The 22,951-nt window shown below is 46.6% G+C and overlaps 1 protein-coding gene and 1 long non-coding RNA gene across 7 annotated transcripts in view; both read right to left on the minus strand.

The window, feature by feature from the left end:
- ERI1 (exoribonuclease 1) overlaps window positions 1-22,951 on the minus strand; it is a 131,833-nt gene that overhangs the window by 89,534 nt on the left and 19,348 nt on the right. For all 6 annotated transcript variants that reach the window (XM_074993948.1, XM_074993947.1, XM_074993945.1 and 3 more), the window contains 3 exons: window positions 17,182-17,392; window positions 12,553-12,636; window positions 1,192-1,301 (listed from right to left, as the gene is read on the minus strand). In XM_074993948.1, coding sequence (XP_074850049.1) covers window positions 1,192-1,301; window positions 12,553-12,636; window positions 17,182-17,392 — 405 coding nt within the window. The remainder of the gene's footprint in view (window positions 1-1,191; window positions 1,302-12,552; window positions 12,637-17,181; window positions 17,393-22,951) is intronic.
- On the minus strand, window positions 3,980-6,368 carry LOC142012210 (uncharacterized). The gene is made up of 3 exons (XR_012645283.1): window positions 5,319-6,368; window positions 4,630-4,741; window positions 3,980-4,106 (listed from the first exon to the last, which is right to left on the minus strand). It is a non-coding gene; the product is annotated as an uncharacterized LOC142012210 (long non-coding RNA).

Here is a 22,951-nt window from a genome sequence, read left to right on the forward strand (position 1 = left end):
ACAAAATTATGTGAATCCATAATACACAAAACGGAAAATTCCAAGACCAACATTATGTTGGCTGCCTTGCACATCTAAACATATAGTCGTCATTACCATTGTATCTGAGCAATTCACAATTATTAATGTATTTTAGTCTCATAAAATCCTGAACACCCAAACCACCACAGCCTTAATCCTTTCACCTGCTCCACGGACCCAGCCCGCCGCAGCCTGAACCCCCTGCCAGCCCCACCCTGGTGCAGCCTGACCCACCCCCCGACAGACCCAGGGTCCTAAACCATGGCAGTCTGACCGCCCCCCCCACCCACCCTGCAGCCTGCCCCCCAGCCTGCCCTGCAGCCCCAACCCTCTGCAGCCTGAACCCCCACCCCCCACCATGGCCCCGCAGCCCCAAACTGCAGCAGCCTGACCCCCTGCTGACCCTGCAGCCTGACACCCCCGCTGGCCGCACAGCACCAAACCATGGCAGCCTGAACCCCCACTGGCCCGACAGCCTGAACCCCCTGCCAGCCCCATGGCCCCAAACCGGGGCAGCCTGACCCCCGCCCACCAGCCCTACGGCCCCAAACTGTAGCAGCCTGACCCCCCTCCGCCAGCCTGCGCACCCAACCTGCAGCAGCTTTAACACCCCAACCCACCCCACGGACGCAACCCATCACAGCCTAAACGTGCCCCCCATCTGCCCCATAGACCCAACCTGCCACCAGGTTTTAACCCTCCCTCCTGCTCATGGCTCCAAACTGCTCCCAACCTGTAACCCTCCCCCCAAACCCAAGGTTCATTTACCTTCCAACAGCAGTGGCACATGCTGCCACTCCTTCGCCAAGTTAGGAGCACTACGAACCAATCAGAGACTTTTACATGTATTTTCATGGTAATTTAGTGTCCCTCTTATGAGTTTTTGCCTACAAGCAGAAATTTGGGAACCAATTGTGCTCGTACAGCAAGGGATGAGTGTAGTGCTACCTACTGTAGTCAAACTTTATTTTCTATTCCGTTTCATTTTCAGAACCATAGCCCAAATAAAAAAGTACTCTAGTGTGCTATCAGGGCCAATTTATATTGTTATATTCTAATTTTGAAATACCAGTTACAAAAAGTAGATTAATATAAGAATTGCTTTTCAATTTTAAAATGCATTTTAAAAAGTTACTATATAAAATTTGCACCCTGCTTTCCAAGACATACCCATCAGTCAATATGGTATAGGTATATTTGGTTCCCAGCTCTCTCTGTCTCATCCACTCAACAACATTTTGTAGAACCTGAGGAAATGCATCAGCTTTGTCTATGTGATCCTGAGAATACATAAAAACAGAAGTCAGGTACGTTTTCTAAGAAAACATGTAGTGTAAGGCATTATAGTTAAAGTAATATACAAATTAATGAACAAATACTACATACCTTCCAACAAACTAAATACATTAAACAAAGAGGAGCATACACAATGCCTGCATTATCCCAGTTGCAGAGACAAAGGCTGTATCTACCCTATGAGATAAATTTGAATTTTAATAAATTTGATTTTTTAACCTTGTTCTTATGAATTCGAATTTAGGTGTCCTCAAGCCTTCTGGAAATTTGACCCACTGTTTTTCCATGTCGAGTTACCACATCCTCATTGCCTTATCCAAATTCAAATATGTGAGCAGTACATTATGGGTACCTATCCCACAGTGCCTTACCCTGTTGCATTCTGGGGGTTTTGTACCAATGAGCTGTGTGTAGAAAAAAAAAAAAATTGCCGCAGCTGCTTGTGGGTGTTTGATGTCACTATCCCCGAATGCAAAGCCCTGTCCCAGAATTAAGAGCACTCACTAACTGTGCAAAAACTAAAGGGAGATTACGCCATTTTCGCTGTCATAGCGCTAGCACAATCACGGATCCTCAAATGCTTCAAGTCATTGCACACACCGTTATGGCAACTTTGTGGACTGAAGTGCACTTTTTCTTTTGAATACAAAGGGAGATGATGGTTGAAGATAATGATGAAGATTTTGAAGAGGAAATCACTCAGCTGCAGTCCAAGAACTCACATGTTGGCTGCCCTGGATGCATTGCTGAGAGTGGAGAGGCAGTTTTAGACTCATGACACCAGCACAGAGTGGTGGGACATCATTGTTTTGGAGTCCTGGGATGACCACCAGTGGCTGCAGAACTTTTGCATGCGTAAGTCCACTTTTATGGAACTTTATGATGTACTGGCCCTTGCCCTGCAGTGCAACAACACAAGACTGAGGCTGGCTTTAACAGTTGAGAAGCAAGTGGCAATCATTCTGTGGAAGCTTGCAACACCCAACAGCCACCAGTCAGTGACAAATCAATTCAGGGCAAGCAGATCTACAGCGGGGCCCACGATGGGGCAGGTAGCCAGGGCACTCTGTTGGTATCTCCTGAGGAAGACCATGACCCTGGGAGATGTATAGGAGATAGTGGATGGCTTTGCTGTCCTGGGGTTTCCTAACTGTTGAAGTGGGAAAGAGATGGCATGCACATCCCTATTATGGTCCCGGCCCACCTGGCCTCTGAGTATATAAATAGAACCGCGTACTTCTCAATGGTGTTGTAGGCGTTGCTATATCACAAAGATCATTTCACTGACATCAATGTGGGCTGATCGAGGAAGGTTCATGACATGCGCATCTTCAGAAATTCTAGGATGTACAGAAAGCTCCTGGATGGGACTTTTTTCCCAGACCGGAAAAATCAAGATTGGCTATGTGGAGATGCCTATTGTAATAATGGGCAACCCTACTTAGCCTCTGCTCCCTTGCCTCATGAAACCCTACACAGGAGCCCTGGACCACAGCCAGGATAACTTCAATGTCAGACTCAGCACGTGGAGAATGATGGTGGAATGTGCCTTTGGCAGTTTAAATAGTGAGGTTCAGGTGCCTATTGACCTGTTTGGACCTTTCAAAAACTAATGTCACGACCACGTTACAGTGTGCTGTATTTTGCATAACATTTGTGAATCCAGGAGAGAGACTTTTATGAACGTCTGGAATTCCAAGACTGAGGCCATGAGCAGGGCTTATTCACAGCTGCATACAAGGCCATTCTCCAATAACTATGCTGAGGCTCCAGCAATCAGGGATTCTTTGAAACATAGTTTCATGAATGATCTGCCAAACACATGATAGCACTGTATTTCTCTGTTTTAATATCACCCACCACTCCCCAAAATGATTTGTGCTCCCCACCAAATGTGAACCAATAAATCAGAACATGGCTTTCACAGAAAGAATGCTGTTATTTGGTGGGAGGGGGTTAAGTTGCAGGAAGAAAGGAAGCGAAGGGAGGGTTAGTTTCCAAAACAGTTCCAGGCAGCTATCCACCCCTGCCCCCTCCACCCTTACCCAGGTCCCTGTGCCATGAGTCCTCCGCGGACCATCGCACAGTGCCAGACAACTGTGCTATCTGCCTCCGACCCTCCAACCTTGCCCAGGTGCCTGTACTCTGAGTCCTCTATGGACCTTGGTGCAGAGAGGGACAGCTGTGCTATCTGCCTCGGCCCCCTCCACCCCTGCCTGGGTCCCTGTGCTGCAAGTGCTCTGCAGACCTTGGCTGTCCCCCATGATTTGTGCACTCCATCACGTTTACAAAAAAAATTACACTGAGCTTGTCATAAAAAGAATAAATTTATTTGGGGTGGGAGAGGGTTAAGTTGCAGGGAAATTAAGTGTTGTCAAGGGTGGTGGAACAGCCTTTTGCAGAGGCTACTTGGGCTAGAGTGGCAGGCTGTCCTTTCCCTCCATCCCTGCATTTGGGGGCTGCAACTACAGGGGATTGGCGACCTGTATTCAAGGGAGTCCGGGCAGCAGTCAGCAGAGGCCACAGTACTGTATTAGGAGTCCTTCTGCATCTCCAGCATGGAGTGCAGGACTTCCGTTTGGTCACTCACTGGAGTTATTAGCTTTTCTGTGTCCTCCCACAGGTGCACTGATCGCTGTCTCTGGAACTCAAGCATATTCTGCTGCCACTGTGCTGTGTGCCTTTTGCTTTCAATGTTTTCAGCTTCAGCCTGCTCCATGTGCTGCAGGATAAGATCCTGCTTCGACCTTTTGCACTTTCTGGCTCTGTCTCCCACGCTGGGGTGCCTGCTGAAAAGTGAAGGTCAACATTTAGATACAATTCACACAAAGCACTCATCCATGGAATGAATGTGTCTCTGTCTGTACTATCAGTGAAACTTTCTTTTTGCAAGGCTGCTGAAGACTTCTTAAGGATGGGATTCAAAGTGTACACTGCACAAGCCCTCATTTATGCAGACCATTTCCTTGTGGACATGGTAAGCAATTGTCCATTTTACAAGGAAGTGGCGGGGGCAAAGCTGGGGAGTCAGGACAGTATTCTGAAGCAGGGGAAAAATTGTTTTTAGCAATCCTCTACATGGAGCTGTGTCTGCAAAGACTGGCAGCTGTGTGGCAGGGGGAAGGGTGGAGAAGGGTACAATTCCAGTCGCAAGGACAGCAGGGAGAGGGATCCCCCAAAAGTGAAAAGAAATTCCAGGGGGAGGGAACTTTTCCTGCCATCTGCCAGGCTGGGGGGAAAAAACTCTCTCAGCAGTCCTGAGAGCAGCCCTAAGCAGGGAAGAAAATGCCATGAAAAGGAGAGCAAACCCACCTGTGCTCGACATGCCAGTTTGTGGTAGCAGGGTCCGCAGACATGTGGCAAGGGGGAAGGGTGGACAGGGGTCTGATTCCAGCTGCAGGGACAGCTGGGTCAGGAGGGATCCCTGTAAAATGAAAGGAAATGCAGGGAGGGGAAGGAAAGTGGGAGGGGAGAAGGGCTGGAGAGCCTACCTGCTGCACAGAGGAGGGGAAATGGAGCGCCTGCCAACCACATGTTGCGGCAATGCGCTCCAGGGAAATATAAAAGGGCAGGGAGCATTGCAAAGAAATGCAATCCAAATTCCCATGCTTCTTTAGGTTGCCAAAGAAGACATCCTCCTCCTATACATAACAGACAGAGGAAAAGAAGAGCAGCTCATCCTGTGACCACAAGCCTGGAAAATTTGTAAAAACACTGTATGGCACCCTGATACTAGATTGCTATCTGGTTGCTTGGCAAGGCAAGGTGTGATACCACGGAAGCTACAGTAAGTGAGGTCTGCCCAAAAACCTGGTGCAAAGAAATACAAGAGTGCCTGGATGAGACTTTTGAGGAGATCTCCAGAAAGGATAAGCACTCCATCCCCAGAAATATTAACACACTGTTCTGAGGGGCACAGTTACATAGAAACCTATACTTGTGCCCATACCTGTATCTATACCCAGCTGCAACCTGCTTAGCATTCAGAAAAAAATACTCACCAGAACAGCTGAGCCCCAGGGGCTTGGGGACTGGCGTAGAGGGGACTGGTTCCAGGTCTTTGGTGAAGCACTCCAAGCTGTCAGGAACAGCTCTCTCAGGCCCCTGCTGGTTGTCGCCATCCTCCTCTCCGTTGGCCTCTTCCTCCTGGCCTATCAGCAGCTCTTGGCTTACTCTGGACTCTAGATCAAGGCCTCCGCAAGTGTCGAAATGAAGAGTGGGCAACATGGTTGGGTCTCTTCCGAAAAGCATGTACAGCTGTTCCTAATACTAGCATGTCTTTGGAAAGGACCCAGACCACCGGTTGGCTTCCTGGACATTGTGATATGCCTGCTGGAGTTCTTTCACCTCACCCGGCATTGCATAGAGTCCCGAGAGTGACCTCTGGCAATCATCCACTACGACATCTTATCATATGTGCAGATGTTTCTCTTGGACACCCAAAGACCGCTCACCATGGATTCCTCTCCCCAAAATGCAAGAAGATCCAGAATTTCCTTATAGCTGCATGCTGGAGTTCTCTTGTGACTCTGAGAACTTCTAGGCAGATTACTACCCTGAGTGCTCATGACTGCAAGAAATGGCTACCGAAGCGGTGTGATGCAATGGGTAAAAGAAATTCTAGCTTCTGAGCACACCTTACATTTCCAGGGGTTGCTGGTGATGAGTTCAAAATTTGTGGGCTTCCTGTGATCTCCTTCCTGTGTACCTGGAGAGCAGCAGAGATAGAAATGGCCATACAAGGCAGGTAACAATGTAGCTGTGTGGGATACAAAAAGGACACTTCTGGAGGCTAATAAATTTAATTTAAGGACATGATGCTTAAATTCGAACTTGATTCTGCATCCAGCTGGTTTCAACGATGTTATGATATCCATATTAGTGCTCCCTAAATCAAGCTAATGGTACCTACAATGAAGACAGTCATGTTGTAATATTGAGCTGCCTGTGATGGAGTGGGGGGGTGTGTGAGAGAGAGTCAGGCTGGATGTGTGTATGTCAGGCACAGCAGCTCACAGAAGCTAAGGATGACCCCCTGAGGCTGAAACCTAAGCTGGCAGGTAACACCTCTGTCCTGAACAAAGAGCAGGGTTAGGCGTTTGGGGGGGGGGGGGGCGCGGGCAAGTTGGAAGGCAAGCCAGCCCTGCTAGCGGGGAAGCTACGCACCAGATGGGGCACCCCATGGTCTCCTCTCCCCAGGATGGGTTGGAATGACTGTCTCTGCCTGTACTGCTGTACTGACACCTCTGTGTTGAGCTGTGCCTCTGTTGACTAATAAACTTCCCGTTCTACCTGCTGAGTGATAGTCACTCCTGCCTGCAGATGGGGTGCAGTGCTTGGGGACCCCTGAACCCCATCACACGGGTGTCAGCAGTGGGATGCACTGCACCCACGGATGAGCTCCCAGCAGCGACTGACTGAGTGCAGTAAAAGGAAGGAGCCTTACAAGAGCCAGGGGTGCTGGAGGTGGAACAGAGCAATTTTTGGGAGCCTTGCGGTGCTGCAGTTTCTGCCTGTGAATTGATATCCCAGGAGATGGCAGGGCGATAGATTATACCCGACTCCTGAAGGCAGAACCTGCAGGGCTGTGCAGAGAGAGGGGCCTGACCATGGGGAAGGAGACCAAGGCCCAGCTGATTGCCCAGCTGGAAGAGAATGACTGATCCAGGAGGCCAGATCCTGTCCCAGGAGGAAGTGGCTGGTCACCCCCGGGGAACATTTTGGATTCTCAGACAGGAGCGGGGACTCAGTGCCGTCAGACAGATGCGGTGCCCACCAGGTTGTGCTCAGCTAGCAACAGTCCATTGCGGGCGGAGTCCCCCGTGGCAGAGCTGTGACGGCTGGAGGTTGAGGTGCCATTAAAGGAACTGGAGGCCCAGAAATGGGGGAGAGAGCATGAGCGCCAGGAACGGGGAGAGAGCGTGAGCACGAGCACCATGAATGGGAGAGAGACCATGAGCACAAGCGCCAAGAACAAGGGAGACAGTGGAAGGAGAGAGCACGAGAGCGGGAGGCACGAGAGCGGGAGGAGCGAGAGCGGGAGCACGAGCAGACCATGGCAGAGATGAGACGCAGAGAGGCCCCAGCTGCGGTGAGTGGGGAGAGGGCCAGGAGGCTCAGGGTGGCCAGTTACTTGGAGATGCGTGTGATGGCCCAGTGTCAGGACCCAAGGGACATGGATGGGTTCCTTACCTCCTTTGAGCGAGCCTGCGAGTTGCATGAGGTTCCCCCAGCCAAATGGGTCTGACAGCTCACCCCCTTGCTAGATCAGAAGGCCAGAGCAGTGGTCAGCCAGATGAAGGGGCTGCAGCCTGGGGACTATGAATGGGTCCAATAGGCCCTGCTGCATTAAGTTTGGGCTGACTCCTAAGACGTATAGGAAGAAGTTCCAGGAGGCGCGGAAGAGGCCAGATGAAACCTATGTAGACGTGGCCTCATGCCTGACGCAATACTACCAAAAGTGGGTGTTCGGGATGGGAGCCCAGTCCATAAAGGACCTGATCATGCTGATGGTCCTGGAGCGATTCTATGGGATGTGCTCACCTGACCTAAGGATGTGGCTCTAGGACCAGAAGCCAGAGGACTCACACAGTGCGGGGAAGCTGGCGGATGAGTTCACAAACAGCCGAGCCAGGTTTGAAAGGGAATCCCAGAGAGACAGGGAGTGCTGGAGAGACCGGTTCCTGGCTGTACGACAGAGGGGATCACTTACTGGGTGAGCCCAGGAAAGAGGGGCCGGCCATCCACCCCCCAGAGCGCTACCCAGGGCCTGGACAGAGCAGGTGGCCCAAGGGACACAGCAAGACCCGGGCTGTTATTGCTGTGGGAGGAAGGGGCATAGATCAGCCCAGTGCCCCAAGTTCCCAGACAGGTTGAGCAGGCTAGGGGCTCATGGAGTCAACTGGGTGGAGTGCCAGAGGGGCTGGCGGCCAAGGCAGGTGGTGCTGACAGTGTGTCCTCAGCTTGGGCTGAGCTGGCCCCACAGACCAGCTCCTCTGGGGGCCCATATGCACAGGGCTCAGTTTACAGAGTGGGGGCGGGACTGCCTCTGTGGAGCGAGTGCCTCATACCCCTCGAGGTTGATGGGAGAAAGGCCATGGGGTTCTGGGACATGGGTGAGGATGTGGTGCTGGCCCAGCCACGGGTGGTGGCACCAGACCAGATGATTCCCAATTCCCACCTGCCTGTAACGGGAATCGATGGGACCCCTTTCAAGCTGCCCATAGCGAGGGTGCACCTGAACTGCAGGGGATAAGGAAGGCCCCCAAGGAGGTGGGCATGCACAGACATTTGCCTGTTGATGTACTATTGGGGGATGATCTGGAGCACTGGCCAGCTGAACACCCTTGTGCCCTGGTCTTTACCCACAGCCAAAGAAGGGAAGGTTGCTCTCCCCATGTTTGGGGGTGGATACCCAGCCAAAGCCACAGAAGCCACAGGGGCTGACCTTGGGAGAAAGGGGGCCCCCAAAAAACTGGGTCTCACAGGCTGGTGGTCCTGAAGCCAGGCAGGGAAGGGGAAGTGGCTTCCACCCCTGCCCCAGCCAAAGAGTTCCAGGCAGAGCAGCAGAGAGACCGCTCCTTGCAGAACATAAGGGAACTGGCCAGTCTCAGACCAGCTCCACTGCTGGGGGAGGGCTGCAGGGAGAGATTCCTGTGGGAAAAGGGATTCCTGTACTGGGAATGGGTTCCCAGATGCAAAGCAGAGCCATGGGAGGTCCAGAGGCAACTGGTGGTTCCCCAAAAGTACCAGCGCAGGCTGCTGTACCTAGCCCATAATGTCCCGCTCGCAGGACACCAGGGGATCCACTGTACCAGGAGAAGGTTGCTACAGAATTTTTTCTGGCTGGGGATCTTTGCAGCTGTCCATCAATATTGCCAGTCCTCCAATCCCTGCCAGAGGGTGGGGAAGACCCAGGATAAGGGAAAAGCCACTCTGAAGCCACTGTCCATCATAGAGGAGCCTTTCCAGAAAGTGGCTATGGACATAGTGGGACCATTCAGTAAGGCAACGCGATCTGGGAAGAAATATATCTTGGTGATGGTAGATTTTGCCACACGATACCCAGAAGCAGTGGGCCTGACCTCTATCAAAGCTGACACCGTGGCAGATGCGCTTCTGTCCATTTTCAGCAGAGTGGGGTTCCCCAAGGAAGTCCTTAGGGATCAGGGGTCCAACTTCATGTCAGCCCTGCTGCAAAGCTTGTGGGACAAGTGTGGGGTCTAGCACACCTGGGCCACAGCCTACCACCTGCAGACCAATGGGCTGGTGGAGAGGTTCAATGGGACTCTGAAGCAGATGCTGAGAACCTTCATGAATCAGCACCCCCAAGACTGGGACAAGTACTTACCCCACCTACTGTTTGCATACAGGGAGGTTCCCTAGGAATCCACAGGGTTCTCCCCATTTGAGCTGTTGTACAGAAGGAAGGTACAGGGACCCATGGACTTGCTCAGAGAAGAGTGGCAGGGCACAGCCTCTCCTAAAGAGGAGTTGGTGGTACAATATGTACGGACCCTTCAGGGAAAAACTCACTGAGCTCATGGGCCTTGCCAGGGAGAACCTGTCCAGGGCCCAAAGGAAGCAAAAGATCTGATATGACCGTAAAGCCCAGGCCCGAGCCTATGGCACTGGGGACCAAGTGATAGTTCTCATACTCATGTGGCGGAACAAGCTCCAAGCTGCCTGGTATGGCCCCTTCAAGGTTGTCAAACAGATAAATGAGGTGAACTATGTGGTGGAACTGTCGAACCAGCTCACAGCCGCCGAGTCTATCTTGTGAACATGACGAAACCTTCCTGGGAAAGGGAGAACTTGGTGCTGACACTGTGCAGGCACTGGGAGGGGCAGGGGGAGGATCCCTTGGTGGATTTGCTCAAAGGGACTGGAGCTGGCTCCTTGCTGGAATCTATTCCCCTCTCTGACCAGCTGACCCCTGCCCAGGAGACAGAGATCAGGGAAGTGCTGTGTTCATACCAATGGCTGTTCTCTGACAGACCCGGATGCACTGATTTGGCTGTCCACCGAATAGAGACAGGTGCCCAGGCTCCTATAAAGTGTGTGCCGTTCAGAGCCACAGGGAGGACAGCTCAGGACATAAAACGGGAGATCGAAGACATGCGGGCTCTGGGGGCGGGGGCGGGAATCCAACCCTCCTCCAGCCCCCGGGCCTCTCCGGTGGTGTTAGTCCCTAAAAAAGATGAGCCTGTCTGATTTTGTGCGGACTATCGCAAGCTTAACGCCATCACCATATTGGATGCATGCGCCATGCCCTGGCTTGATGACCTCTTAGACAAGCTCGGGGGAGCCCATTACCTCACCACCATAGACCTCACCAAGGGGCACTGGCAAGTGCCATTGGATGAAGATGCCCAGCTCAAGTTGGCTTTCATCACTCCTGTGGGGCTCTATGAGTTCCTGGTCCTGCCCTTTGGCCTCAAGGGGGCATCCACTACCTTCCAACGTCTGGTGGACCAGCTACTGAAAGGGATGGAGAGCTTTGCCCTGGCTTATATGGACGCATGAAAGCAGCAAGTTTTGATGTTCATCAGATATCTAGCTGTACACATGAATGAGACGTGAACAGAGAAATCAGTAACACTACCTCAGCCTGTGCATCAAAGGCTGATAGGAGTGTTCTTAGTATAGACGCTCATAGTTAGAGGCCTTGTCTATATCATCAAGTGGTGTTGACACAATTTATGTCAAGACACAAAAGTCAACAAAACAAAAACCTCCAGTGTTCACACTTGCTCCCTTTGTCAACAGATCATGCCTACATTGAGAAACACCTTCTTGGATGTCTGAGCAATGTATTGTGGGTATGTCTCCAACAGTGCAATGTTGGGGGAAGGTGGACCTGATTGCTGCCAGTCTTGGGAATCCCTCTGAGTTCTCCCAAGCCTCCTCAGCTGCCCGGAGAGGCATCCTGAGTAACTGAGATATCCTTGCTGAGGAATGCCAGAACAGCACAGCGTCTGTCTTTGTTCAAAATGCCCTTCCCTCCCTATACTCCTTCAGCAGGCCTGCTGCTACGTTCCTAATACTGGGCAGAGCAGTAGCAGATTTGCTCTTTGTTCTCCAAACTCAGCTCTCAGATGTTTCCTGGAGCTTTAAAAAAGAAGGTTCAATGTCTGCAAGGCAGCAGAAATCAAAACACTGAGCAGAGTAATCAGGGCAGGCATTGTGGGATACTGGCAAAAGCCAGTTCTGTCAACAAAACAAACAGCTGTGCCTACACTGGCTGTATCAACAATAAAAGGAGGTAAAAAGAAAGAAGTCTCTCAGAGGGGTGGGAGTTTTTTGTCCCAAAACTAGGCATTTTCCTCTACAAAAGTCACACTTCAGTATGTAAACTGTTTAATCAGCAAAAGGCAACTTTTGTTAACAAAACTTGGCAGTGTAGATAAGATACAAGTTTTAAGATGGATTTGTAACACAGAGACTTAGCTCATTACATCATTCATGAATTAATCCAAACTGGTTAAAATGTAACAAAGTTCTTGGCTACACTCTTCAGCAATGACATTACAAAAGTGCTAAAGGCCCTGGAATAGGTGGAGACTAAGAAAACTACTAAGAACTTCAAGAGTTTTAGACCTTAAACTGTACTTACTTTAAAAAAACAACAACAAAAAAAACACACACACAACAAAAACAAACAAAAAAAAACTTACTTTAAAAGTAGTATCAGAGAGGCAGCCGTGCTAGTCTGCAGCTTCGAGAACAACATGAAATCTTGTGGCACCTTACAGACTAACAGATATTTTGGAGCATAAGCTCTTGTGATGAAGCAGGTCTCTGCCCACAAAAGCTTATGCTCCAAAATATCTGTTAGTCTATAAGGTGCCACAAGATTTTTTGTTTTAAAAGTAGTGTTATTCTCCTAAGTCTCCATTTCCAACTCTCCTAGGTTTACTTCTTTTTAAAAACCAAATCTTCAATCAGAAAGAGCAAAGATTTAATTCTTAACAGTTAACTGTCAAGTAACTCTTGGGCTATCCGCACAGGTTTCCACATATTTGGACTTAGAATAAATCTGATTCTCTGTTGAGTTCTCAGCTTTGCTGCTTGAAGGATTGATTTTAAAAGAAATTAACTGGGAAGGAGAAGGGGGAGGAGGAAACCATTAAGAATGTAAGCCCTAAAGCCAAACCCTGAAACGTAAGTTTAAAAACACTAAGTAACCTCTTCATTCTCACCTGTGTCTGGACTCACAGTTATGGAAAATGTTACCTGAGTGATTCCTGTCAGACTGATGCAGAAGTTTGAAAGCCGGGGATTAATCTCTGGTTTCACATACTGTTGAAAGGTATCCTCCTACAAGAGGTATTAAAAAAACAAACAAACAAGTTTTTTTATGGTGATGTGGAGAAACATAAAATTACTCGTCAAATTTCAAAGGATTTTTAGCCTTTTACCTGAAAAACTGTCGAACAGCCAGATAATATCTGAGTTTTCTTTATTAGCCATTGTCCATTAAGTTTATCACATAAATGGGATTGCAATAATGCAAGTAATATGTGTGATGGGGTGGACTAAGTCCCAACACCCTCTAGAAGAAGCCAGAGTCCTTGCCACACCCAGCAAGGAACAGACAAGAGGTCCCCTAGGGAGAACAGAATGGCTCTCTCAGTGGCAGACAATTAGGGCCTGGCAGGCCAATATAAAATAAGGTGCTGGGCTAGGACCAGGCAGTTCCATTTAGGAGCTCAACTCAGGCAGATGCCTATGCTGTCTGGCAGCCCAGCAGCACCTGGACAGCTCCAAGTGAGCGCTGAGCTTTGACTGGGGTAAAGCCTAGGCCCAGGCCCAGGCCCAATGCCCAGAGACTGGCCACAAACCTGGTGAAAGAGCTGACACCACGCTGGACAAGGTGCATCAGATTCCCTCCTCAAGACTCAGAAGGCACTGGTCAAGATCGAATGGAGCACCCTCAGCTGCAGAGGGATGCTCGAGAGCAAGCAGACCCTGTTACAATACGACTATCAAAGTTTTGTGACATACTGTCCCAAGGTAAAAAACATTTATCAGAAATAAAACCTACATAAATATATTTGCTTCCATGTGTTATCCCTAATAGATAACTAGAAGTTGCTTGTTTTCCTTCATCAACTATGTAACCTGCAGATGATGAGCATTATGCTCCCCTGTAGTTACAGGGAAGCCACGGGCTATGCTCTGAAGTAACAGAATCATTGGATGGCCTTTGCTCCTAAAGCTTCTTGATAGATCCACCAGCCAAGGTGCACATATATGCTCAGTTTCATCCTGTTGCTAAGTGCAGGATCATCTCTCTTTTGCACTCCATGAAACAGAATGTCCAAGAGTTAATCACTGGCTAAGGCTAACTTCTGCAAATCCATATGAAGTACACCTTATAAATCCTAAACAGTTTTGCTGGTATAATTATATCAGTAGAGTTATACCGAAGTAGTATCTAGTGTGAATAGAATTCGGTCAGTGTAAGAAAGCTCATATGAGTATAACTGAACATATGTTAGTGTTTTACCAGTAGCTGTATTGTTAAAATAAATAAATCTTATGACTTCTAACCAACACTATAGATAGCAGCAAAGGTGTTAAGTGTAGACCAGGCCTCAGTGATTGTGCGCTGGGGTCTCAACAAGGTAATGAACATTTGCCTTCACTGCAGAGTGAACTTGGGCTCTTGTTCAGATTTTACCCCTCCTCTAGCACATCCCCTCACATTCGGCTCTGGCTCAACACGCCCTCCAGGCCAGGTTCAACCCCCCCGGCCCAAACCCCCCAAACATGGCTCCAACTCAATTCTACCTGGCTCCAGTTCAAACCCCCTGCTGCCTGGCTTACCACCCCCATGCGTGGCTGTAGCTCAACCCCCGACCACAGCTCCAGCTCAACTCAACCCCCCCCCGTCCCCTGCAGCTCTAACACCACCCCCAGGCTTAACCCCCCACGGCCCCCTCCCACGGTCCCAACCCACTGCCAGGCTTAACACTCCCCATCTGCCTCCCCCAACCCCAGACTTACCTTGCAAAAGGAGCTCCAGGTGCTCCTGTGGCTTCCCCAGCTACAGAATGTGTGTTCCATCGGGGGTTAAAAGCCACCCCCCAACTTATGTGAAATTCAAGTTACGTAAGGGTGTGTGGGAACACAACCCTCACATAAATCAAGACACTACTGTATACATTTACCACCTCTTCCACATTAGAAAATTTGCACTGGTGAAACTAGATTGATATTAAATTAACAATTACAAAACTGCAAATTTTCTAACACAGATAGCTCGAAGATTACTGTAACTGGGAAAAAAATGAGGGAAGAAAAAAGAAAAAAATATTTTATTTGAAAGCACTGTTTTTCCTGATTGCAGGGATCTTGAGGAATAACCGGCATTTGAAAAGTAGGAAACCAAATAATGGCAAAAGAACTCAGGAAAACCCAGATATAATTATGCAAAGTATAATTGTTTAAGGGAGATATCCAGATGCAAATCTTTCTTTTTTAAATGACAAAGCAAATATCACACCTGCCTCTCTCTCTCTCTTCCCCCCAATAAAAAAAAACTGATGAGGTCATGTTAGCTGTGTCCTTTTAAACTCTAAGTTCTACAACTATTTAAAAATATAAGAAAGGTCATACTGCATCAGACCAAAGGTCCATGTAGCCCAGTATCCTTTCCGCCGACAGTGCCCAATCCCACGTGCCCCAGAGGGAGCGAACCAAAACAGTGATCTCTCTCCTGCCATCCACCTCCAGCTTCTGACAAACAGAGGCTTGGGACAACATTCTTTACCCATCCTGGCTAAAAGGTCTTTTTTTAAACCTTGTTATAGTCCTAGACTTCACAGCCTCCTCTGGCAAGGAGTTCCACATTTTGACTGTGGGCTGGGTGAAGAAGAATTTCCTTTTATTCGTTTTCAACCTGCTGCTCATTAATTTCATTTGGTGTCTCCTAGTTCTTATACTACAGGAACAAGTAAGTAATTCTTCCTGGTTCACTTTCTCCACAACACTCATAACTTTATGTCTCCTCTTTCCACAACTGAGAAGTCCTAGTCTCTTTAATCTCTCTTCATATGGGACCTGTTCCAAATCTCTAATAATTTTAGTTGCCCTTTTCTGAACGTTTTCTAATGCCAATATATCTTTTTTCAGATAAGGTGACTGCAACTGTATACAGTATTCAAGATGTGGGTGTACCATGGTTTTAAATAAGGGCAAAAAGATATTCTCCATCTTATTCTCTATCCCCCTTTTAATGATTCCTAACAACCTGTTTGCTTTTTTGACTGCTGCTACATACTGCGTGGATGTTTTCAGATACACAATGACTCCAAGATCTTTTTCCTGATTAGCTGTAGTTAAATTAGCTCCCATCATATTGTATGGATAGTTGGGATTATTTTTTTCCAAATGTGCATTACATTTGCCATTCTGTTGCCCAACCACCCAGTTTTGTGAGATCCTTTTGAAGTTCTTCACAGTCTGCTTTGGTCTTAACTATCTTGAGCATTTTAGTATCATCTGCAAACTTTGCCACCCACAGTTTACCCCTTTCTCCAGATCATTTATGAATAAGTTCAGCGGGCTTGATTTTGGGAATGCCACTAGTTACCATTCTACGTTCTGAAAATTTACCACTTATTCCTAGCCTTTGTTTCCTCTCTTTTAACCAATTCTCAATCCATGAAATATTCCCTCTTATCCCATGACAACTTAATTTACATAGATGCCTTTGGTGAGGGTCAAAGGCTTTCTGGAAATCTATGTACACTATATCTACTGGATCCTCCTCTTGTCCCCATGTTTATTGACCCCTTCAAAGAATTTTAATAGATTAGTAAGACATGTTTTCCCTTTACAGAAACCATGTTGACTTTTGCCTAACAAATTATGTTCTTCTACGTGCCTGACAATTTTATTCTTTACTATGGTTTCAACTAGTTTGCCCAGTACTGACGTTAGACTTATTGGTCTGTAATTGCCAGGATCACCTCTAGAGCCCTTTGTAAATACTGACATTACATTAGCTATCTTCCAGTCACTGGATACAAAAGCTGATTTAAAGGATAAGTTACAAACCACAGTTAATAGTTCCTCAATTTCCCATTTGAGTTCTTTCAGAATTTTTGGGTGAATGCCATCTGTTCCCCGTGACTTGTACAACTGCATTTGTGCCAATCAATTTGTCAACTAGTCCCAAAACCTCCTCTAATGACATCTCAATCTTGGATAATTCCTCAGATGCCACCTACAAAGGACAGTGCAGGTGTGGGAATCTCACTTACATCCTCAGCCGTGAAGACTGAAGCAAGGAATTAAGTTTCCCCTCAACGACTTTATCGTCTTTGAGTGCTCCTTTTTTTATCTCAATTGTTTAGGGGGCCCACTAGTTGTTTAGCAGGCTTCTCTGCTTTTGATGTACTTAAAAGCATTTTATTATTGTTTTTTGAGGCTTTTGCCAACTGTTCTTCAAACTCCTTTTTGACTTTTCTCATTACATTTTTACATTTAATTTGGCAGTGTTTATGATCCTTTCTATTTTTCTCATTAGGATTGACTTTCACTTTTAGTAAGATGCCTTTTTAACTCTCACTGTTTCTTTTACATGGCTGTTAAGCCACAGTGGCTCCTTTTTGGGTCTCTTACTGTGTTTTTTAATTTGGGGTATACATTTAAATTGGGCCTCTATTATGGTATCCTTGAAAAGTTTCCATGCAGCTTGCAGGAATTTTACTTTAGTCACTGTACCTTTTAATTTCCATTTAACTAACCTCCTCATTTTTGCATAGTTCCCCTTTTCAAAATTAAAAGAAAAACTAACCAGTCCTTACTTATGGAAGCAAAGAGCACAAGAGGCAAAGCAAGTAGATCACTTACTATTTGCAGGGTATGAGTATTTAATAAAACAATAGGAAATTCAATTATTTCATGTGTAAATTCAGGCTGATTGTCCTCCTCACAGGTTGCTTCAAAGTCAATAACACAGATGTAATCATAGTAGCTGTCTCCGTTACTGGACTCCTTCTGCATCAGCTTCTGCTTCTTATAGTAGTTCTTCAATCTTTTCTTCAGTACATCTTTTACTCCTCTGTAGAGGAATAGGGAAGTATTAGAACTATCGGAGGGGTAGCCATGTTAGTCTGTATCCTCAAAAACAACAAGAAGTCCTGTGGTACCTTACAGACTAACAGATTTTTTGTAGCATAAGCTTTCATGGGAAAAGACCCACTTCATCAGATGCATGTAGCAGAGATTCCAGAGGCAGGTTTAAATATACAGGCTAAAGAAAAGAAGAGAGTACCAATCAAGAGGAAGGCCAGAGCTGACAAGGTCAATTCAGTCAAGGAGCATTTGGCCTGCTTCCAGCAGCTAATGTGGAGGTGTGAACCCCAACCAAGAGAGAAGAAACTGCGTTTGTAGTTGGCCAGCCATTTCTAGTCTTTGCTCAGGCCTTGACTGATAATGTCAAACTTGCAAATCTCCACTACATGTATCTGATGAAGTGGGTTTTTGCCCACAAAGCTTGTGCTCCAAAAATCTGTTATTCTATAAGGTGCCACAAGACTTTTCATTACTGTGGTATTAGAACTCACATTCTAATCCAATTCTGTTCATATTAACTCCATTACTCTAGAAATGAAGCCAAGCTGAGATTATTCAAAATAAGGTGGTATATGATGCACATAGCCACTATGTAATCTAGTTTTAACTTCAAAGCAGCAAAGTGTGCCTAAAGTAGAATGATTTACTTTCAGTATTTTGAAAAATCTGAATGCTGTGATCCTGCATCTTTGCAGTCAGTGACATTCTGGATGATTACAATGGCATCAGGGTAAAAACTGTAGGAGGTTTTATTTTGTAATAAAATTACTCTTAAAACCATTGTATAGGGAATTGCTACCCGAGAACTGTCATGTTACAAATGAAGAGGTGGATGAAGGATTCCTAGACATAAGGAAAAATTGCTTTTAGAAGAAATTAAGGCATTTTGCCATGATGACATGAAACATAGGGTAAAAATTCACTCATATCAGATTGTGTTATCACAGTCAACATGCTGGAATGGGTGAAGTAAATTTTCATTCACCATGAAGGAAACAGAGAAATTGTGGGAGCGGGGAGGGGATGGGAAGAGCAAGAAAAAGCAACAGCAAGGACTAGTATAAGTCTTCTCTCACTTTGTTACTGTCCTTAAAAAAAATCTAAACCTAATGGGAAATTTTCATGTTTTAATCTATTACCAGAAAATTTCAGTTAAGGTTTTCTGTTTCTCTCCCACTCCATAGCTTCTTTCAATTAGATTTCTCTTTTATAATAAAAGTATAGGGGGGGAAAGAACATGCAAGCGGGGAAACTCAAGCAATGTGAAAGAAATACACGCCTTCTAAGTTGTGAACGACACGCAATCTTCCCTTACATAGTATTCTTAATTATACACACTAAACAGCTATTAAAAAAAAAGTTAATTTAGTGAAGATAAAGCAACAGCATTTTTCAGATAGCTTGAAAAGATCACTGTTTAGATCTTGTTTGTCAAAAATAGTTGAATGAACCCACACATCAAGAAGGCACCTTTTTACAGTAAAATATATTTGGTGATTGAATGAGATGAGACGATTACTCAACATGTGCAATAATTAAGGTTTTTGAGATGCAGCCCCCTGTGGGTACTCCAGGTTTTACAGTGCATCCTGGTGCTGACTGCAGATTTACAGTAGCAGTGTCCATGTGGATTACATGTTTGCAAATAAGTGTCTTGTGGTGACGTGGGAGCCACGTTTAGCATACACACAACCTGATCTCTCTAGTTCCTTCTCTACTTTAGGGTCCTTTCTGCAAACTCATACATTTTGCGGGGGCGGGGGGTGGGGCAGGCTAGAGGAGGATACCAGGAAACATCCACAGGGGGGACACATTTCAAAGAATCCCAGCTACTGTACAAGGTGACTAACCTTTTCTTCTTTGAGTACTATCCCTGTTGGCTTTCCCCTTCAGATAACTGTAGGGCAGTGTCCCTCCAAGGGCAGACGGGACACTGAGTTTTTTGTGTTTCACAGGTAAATACAGCCAGACCAACCATGGCATTGGATCTGGAAACGTGAGTGATTGCATAGTGATCAATGAATGTGCAGACAGAGGCCAAGTGGTTGCTCTACAAAATTCTATATGGGTACATTGTTTAGAAATGCTGTAGAGATTGATAATGAGCGTGTGAAATGAGCTCTGATCTGCACAGGAAGCTCCATGTTCTAAATTTGATAATAGCATTGCATGCACATGGAGATTCACTTATATAACCTCAGGAGTGGATACTGCACACCCTTTTGAATGCTTCATAGTAGATAAAAAAAGTCAAGGACTTTTAGAAAGGCTTTGTCCTTTCCAAATAGAAAGCTAATACACATTCATCATCTAAATGTATGCAAGACAAATTTCTGTTGGAATCCCATGTGGTTTTGGATGGAACATGGGCAGATGAATTGGCTGATTTGCATAAAATGATGATGCCTATGTTCAGGAGAAATTTTGGGTGTGGTCATAATGAAACTTTCTTGTTGAAGAATACTGAGTAAGGATGATTGGCAAGAAGGCTCTTATTTCATTCACCCATATGACAGAAGTAATAGTGACCAGAAACGCCACTTACATGGATAAATGCAGCACGGAACAGGCAGATAAGGGTTCAAATGGTGGCCTAGTGAGGCATTTCAATAGCAGATTGAGATCCCAGGCCAGATCCCAGATCATTTGCTATGCCAGTCTATCAATAAGGCATCTCTTGCAATTACTATTGTTGGGGTTTCCTCTTGGAATGAATGCCCATGTGTACATCTTCTGGTTTGTCCACCAGTATAGTGAGCCCAAGACATGGCATGGTACCGTAAATTGTTTGCGTAAGCTGTGCTTGCTGGATATGTATACTGAACTCAACCACAAATGTGTCTTCCATGTGCCCTGGCACTTAAAGATCTATATGGGCTAACATCTGAGAGAGATGAGAGTCATCCCCCAAATAAGGTCTGTAAGCAACCTGTTTTGGGGTAGGGATATTTTGACCTCTTTGATTTTGAGATTGGCCCAATAAAGACCACTTGTTGAAGAGGGGTTAGAGTACATTTTCTTTTATCTATCTATAGCCCTAGTATCCTGGATGGTGTGATTGTATCTGGACTGTGTTCAGTGCTTCTTGTTGAGTTGCCTTCAAAAAGACAATTATCCAGGCTGGGAAGATAATTTTCTCATGTTTGTGCTGACATACTACTAATATCATGAAGGTTTTGAGAAAATTTTGGTGCAGCTGATAGGCTGAATGGTAGTACTCTGTATTGAAAGTGTTTTTATTCTACTGTGAACTACAGTAAAATAAACTGTGAACCTTGCAGGTCAAGGGCTGAAAACCATTGTATCATGCGCAATGTGACCATCTTGAATTTCTGAGTTCGGTCTAAAATAGGCCTCCAATTCCCATTCTTTCCTGAGGTCAATCAGTAGTGAGAGTAAAACCCCTTCTCTCTGTATTGCAAAAGCACTTGTTCTATAGCACTTAGATATAGAAAAAGATTGACTTCTTGTTGTAACAGCTGCTCAGAAGAAGGGTCCCTGACAAGGGAGAGGGCAGGGGAAAAGGATAGGTGGTCAGAAGGTGAAAAGAGATGGGATAGCCTGTTCATAAAAACTAACACACATTGGTCTGTGGTTATTGCCATCCTGACATCGTAGAATGTGTGAAGGTGATGACCAAAGCATGGATACAAATTGGATGTAAGCATTGACAGATGAAAAAGATCATTCAGACCCTTGACCAAAACTTGAAAATTGTTTGGGTGGAGGCATTTGAGATGTCAAAACTCAAGAATGAGGTGCACTCCATCACTGTGAATGCTGTCACTGTTTTTGTTCCTCATAATGCCTCTGTTGCTGTTGGCCGGATGAGGAATCTGTTCTGATAAGGTTGGTATCATCTTCTTTTTGCAGGTGAAGTGTAGATTCCTAAAGTGCAGACTGGCTCTAGGATCTTTCTAGTGGTGAACCTCATCTGTCTTGGTTAAAAATAGTTTCTGTTATGTGAAAGGTAGGTTCTCAGTCTCTGTTTGGAGTTCCTTAGGTATGCCAAAGGATTGTAACCAGGATGCTAAACTAATAACCTTGGCTGCTGGCCATGGTTCTGGCTGCTGTGTCCACTAACTCCAAGGATGCATGAAGTGCTATTTAAGCAATGAGTTGGCTCTCCTTTAGAACAGCCTTTAACTATGCTTGCTTCACCTTTGGAATCTCCTCAAGGAAAGAGGTCAGTTTCCTATAATTATTGTAATCATATTTAGCTAATAAAGCAAAATAGCTGTGTGATGGGGTTCTGGGGTCCCCCCAAGCTCTGCACCCTGTCCGCAGGCAGGAGAGTCTCTCACTCAGCAGGAAAACAGCAGGTTTATTAGTCGACAGGACACAGCATCGTACAGAGGAGTCAGTACAGCAGGCAGAGACAGCCAGTCAAATCCATGTTGAGGAGAGGAGGCCCGGAGGGGCCCCCAGAGCTGGGGCCTTGCCCCCTCCTTTGTCTCTCTCTCCCTCAGCCCAGACTAACTGCTTCCAACTCCCAGTTCCAATTCAAACCCCTCAGGCTCCACCTCCTCCTTTGTCTGCCGTACAAAGGTGTTACCTGGTCGTCAGGGTTACCCTCAGCAGGAGCCCCACACCTTCTGTGAGCCACACACACACACACACACACACACAGGTATCCCCCACTCCATCACATCTCTCCCCCCTTTCAGACCGAACTGAGCGGGGTCACTCAGCCAGTGACCTGGGGAAGTTCGGGGCCCTCCCCTCGTGATCGGGCATCGGCTGTACCCTCAGTGCTCCCCTTGATGTGCACCACCTCCATCTCATAATCCTGCTGGAGGAGGCTCCAACTCAGGAGCTTGGTATTGGCCCTTTTCATGTGATCCAGCCGGACAAGTCCCTTTAGTTCCCTTGGGTTGGTTGGTCTCCCTGCTTCTGTCTCTGGTCCATCAGCCACATTCTCAAGTCGGGCAGGCAGAGCCCATACAGATGCTGCAGCACCAACAGATCAAATAGTTCTTTTCTGGTCTGGGCCCTGCCCTGTCTGACCACCAGCCCATACAGCTGCTCCGGCCAATGTTTGGAATTCAGTTACAGTCCAGTAAAAGAAGGTACAAATGCTTTCCACCCTTGGCATTTAGCCAGACCACCAGAATGGTCATGTGCCTCAGTTTCCCCTTCCATGCCACACAATAGGTTTGGAATGTTCCTCCTCATGTGAGAGGTTGCAAGACTAGTTACAGGGAACAATGGTGACATTTCAGAGTTACAGACTCCTTCAACATACAACTCATGCTTCTACATCAATGTCATCATGTCAAATGGCTCTTCCCAAACATTCAGTACATGGTACAATTCTACAGCTTTTGGTAGCAGCACCCCTTGGTTACAGCAGTCAGCGTGAGTAACAGAACAAACCCATTGCAACTGTACATTTACATTGCTCTTCGGTAGACCACAACCTTTGTGCAACATCCTTGAGAATCTGGTATTTTGGGGATAAATGGCTGAGGCCTTTCTTAGCACCATCAAGTTCTAATCTTCTCCCTTGCCCCCTGGGGTGGAAATTTGATCTCTCTGGCTGTGC

This window comes from Carettochelys insculpta, chromosome 4 (genome assembly GCF_033958435.1).
Source record: "Carettochelys insculpta isolate YL-2023 chromosome 4, ASM3395843v1, whole genome shotgun sequence".
In the NCBI taxonomy this organism is placed as follows: Eukaryota; Metazoa; Chordata; order Testudines; family Carettochelyidae; genus Carettochelys; species Carettochelys insculpta.